This window comes from Cystoisospora suis, assembly GCF_002600585.1.
Source record: "Cystoisospora suis strain Wien I chromosome Unknown contig_1264, whole genome shotgun sequence".
Taxonomy (NCBI): Eukaryota; Apicomplexa; class Conoidasida; order Eucoccidiorida; family Sarcocystidae; genus Cystoisospora; species Cystoisospora suis.
The window spans coordinates 6,222-8,985 of record NW_027154064.1 but is presented as its reverse complement, the minus strand read 5'-3'; the positions used below and the strand labels follow the sequence as shown (position 1 = coordinate 8,985).

General features: G+C 41.7%; 1 protein-coding gene across 1 annotated transcript in view; it reads right to left on the bottom strand.

Annotated features, from left to right (window-relative positions):
• Positions 1 to 240: 240 nt before the first annotated feature.
• CSUI_002995 (rep helicase domain-containing protein) overlaps positions 241 to 2,764 on the bottom strand; it is a gene marked incomplete at its 3' end in the record, with an annotated part of 8,166 nt that continues 5,642 nt past the window's right edge. The window contains exon 3 of the mRNA XM_068063193.1: positions 241 to 2,635. Within this exon, the coding sequence (XP_067924831.1) occupies positions 241 to 2,635 (2,395 nt within the window). The remainder of the gene's footprint in view (positions 2,636 to 2,764) is intronic.

The window sequence follows — 2,764 nt, the reverse complement described above, 5'->3', positions numbered from 1 at the left end:
ATCTATCTGTCTGTCTATCGTTAGATAATTCACTCTTTCTTCTTCTCGCGATCTTCTCTTCTTCTTTTTCTTTTTCTTCTTCCTTCCTCTCTTCCTTATCGTCTTCTCTCTCTCTGTTCATCCTCCACAAGTCCGTAAGACTTCGGCATTATAGCCTTTCCTTTTTCTTGCCACGTGTCTATCTCTTCTTTGTCTCACTCTTTCACAGACTCCCTCATTCTCTTTGTGAGCCTTGAGGGTTTAAAAAGATCCTTGCAACTTCTTCTCTCTTCTCTTCATCAGCAAGCACCTCCACGGGCGATGCGAAGAAAAAGAAGAAAAAGAAGAAGAGAGAGGTGTGCGTTCCTCATCTTGTTCTTTTCCTCCTAGCGCTGGCCGTGAGGAAGAAGAAGAAGAGAGAAAGGCTTTATGTTGTTGCTCTTCTTCTTCTTTCTCCTTAGGTGTTCTTTTCTTCTTCAACTCGCATATAGATGAGCCTTCTTCTTCTTCTCCTTCAACTTCTTCATTCTTTCTTCTCCTCGCAATCTTCTCTTCTTCTTCTTCTCTCTCTTCATTATCGTCTCCACTCTCTCTGTTCATACACGCAGCTGGACGTATGATATACTTTTCAAGTCTTCTCGACAAGAGAGAGGAAGAAGAAGAAGAAGAAAGAGAAGGAAGATGCAAGGTTGAAGAGAAAGAAGAAGGAGAGAGAAGTCCTGGAATTTCTCGAGTCTTTTGAAGAGAAAGAAGACTGTCTACGCGAAGACTTGGAGGTGGAAGTGAGAGAGTAGCATAAGTGGAGGATGAGAAAGAAGATGTGTGAGAGACCTTCTTCTTCTTCGTTTCTTCTTCTCCTCTCTCCTCTTTCCTTTCAGAGATCTCTCTTTGTCTGTTGATCTTCTCTCTCTCATCTTTCGCTGGGACATTAACTTCATTCACATCCTTTTCTTGTTCTCCTTCGATTTCTCTATCATTCTCTTCAAGAAAATCTCTCTCATTTCTCTTCCTCTTCTTCTCTTTCGTCACTTGCAGATTCTCATCGATCAAGGTTGAAGAGGTTAGATCTCTTTCTTCTCCATTCTCTTCTTTCTCTACTTCTTTCCCCTTGTCTCGTCTTCTTTCTTCCCCCTCTCCATCAACTCCCTTTTCTTCTTCTCTCTCTGTAAGCATACATGCATTCTCGTCTTCTTCTTCTTTTCTATCTCTACGAAGGGTTTCACCCTCCTGCTGATAGGGATGAACGCTTCCTTCCTCCAAGATAAGAAAGAAATCTTCATCCACCATTTCTTCTCCTCCTCCTCTCTCGATCTTCTCTCTCTTTGTTCCTATCTCCACATCGTTCTTCTCTTTCTCCTCCTCTTTCTTTTCTTCTTCTTCTTCTGTTGGTCTTCTTCTCTCTTCTCTCTCATTTACAAAGTCAATCGTCACTTCATCCTCTTCTTCTCCTTTTTCTTTCTTCACTTCATCTTCTTCTTCTTCTCTTCCTAGGAAGTCTTTCACGATTTCTTCTCCTCCTCCTTCAGAGATATAGATCCTCGCCGGCTCACCTACTTCGCCATTCTCCTCTTCTTCTTCTTTCTCTCTCTCTACTACTTCACATGCTGTCCTTCTACATTTCTTTCTCACTTCAACTTTCTCTTTATTCTCTTCTTCTTCTTTCTCTGTAGCGTTATATTCCTTTCTTTTCCTCTTGCCTTCTTCTCCCATTTTATCATCTCTCTCCTTCATCTTCTCTTCTTGTTCTTCTTCTTCTTTCATGGCATCGCTCTTAGGGACAAGAGGAGATAACCTATGAATCTTCACTTCGACCTTTTCATACCTTCCTTTTGACGATCTTTCTCTTTCATCTTCTTCATCTTTTATCGTAGCTTTCACCTCTTCATTCTTTCTGTTCTTTTCTTCTTCTTCCTTCTCCCCATTCTTTTGTCTCGCTAAGAAAGACGACGCTTGACAGGATGACGTACTCTTGTCAAACTCTTTCTCAGTCATCTCTTCATTCTTTCTCTTCTCTCCGTCTTCTTCTCTCTCTCCGTCTCTCTGAAGAAGAGCTTCATCAAGGCAAGTCTTTGAAGCGCCATGCGACCCACAAGAAGAGAATGAAAAAGAAGAAGAAGACAGAGAAGAAGAAGAAGAAGAAAGAGAAGAAGAAGAAGAAAGAGAAGAAGAGTCAGAAGAAGAAGAAGAAAGAGAAGAAGAAGAAAGAGAAGAATGAGGGGTGTCTTTTTGAAGAGGAAGAAAGGGGAGACAGGTGGAGAGCTTGGACTCTGAGAGAAATCTGGATGGCGTGAGAAACCTGCCTCTACTATCCATCATAGGAGACGTAACGAGGAGAAATTCTCTTGCACGAGTCAAGGCGACGTAGCATAGCCTTCTCTCTTCCATAAGCATCATCTTCTCTTCCTCCTCATTCATCTTCTTTTCATAGAAGTTCACATCTCTTCTCGATCTTCTTCTCTCTTCTTCCTCTTCTCCTCCTCCTCCTTGTCTCTGTTGCATGGTCTGAGAATGCCTATCTAAAGAGAGAGATGCTGATAAAGAAGAAGAAGGAAGAGACGGGGGAATAGAAAGGCTACGTGAAGAGTCAGAAGAAGAAGAAAAGGAGGTGAGAGTATGATGAAGATTTTTCTCTCCTTCTCTCTCGAATGGAAGGTGTCTATACAGTACAGACACACACATATCCACACTCAGCATACAAGGTCAAGACACTTCAATCCATACATACGAAATACCCATATACCTACCCACACATACACATATGTATGTAGAGATAGATAGATTAAAG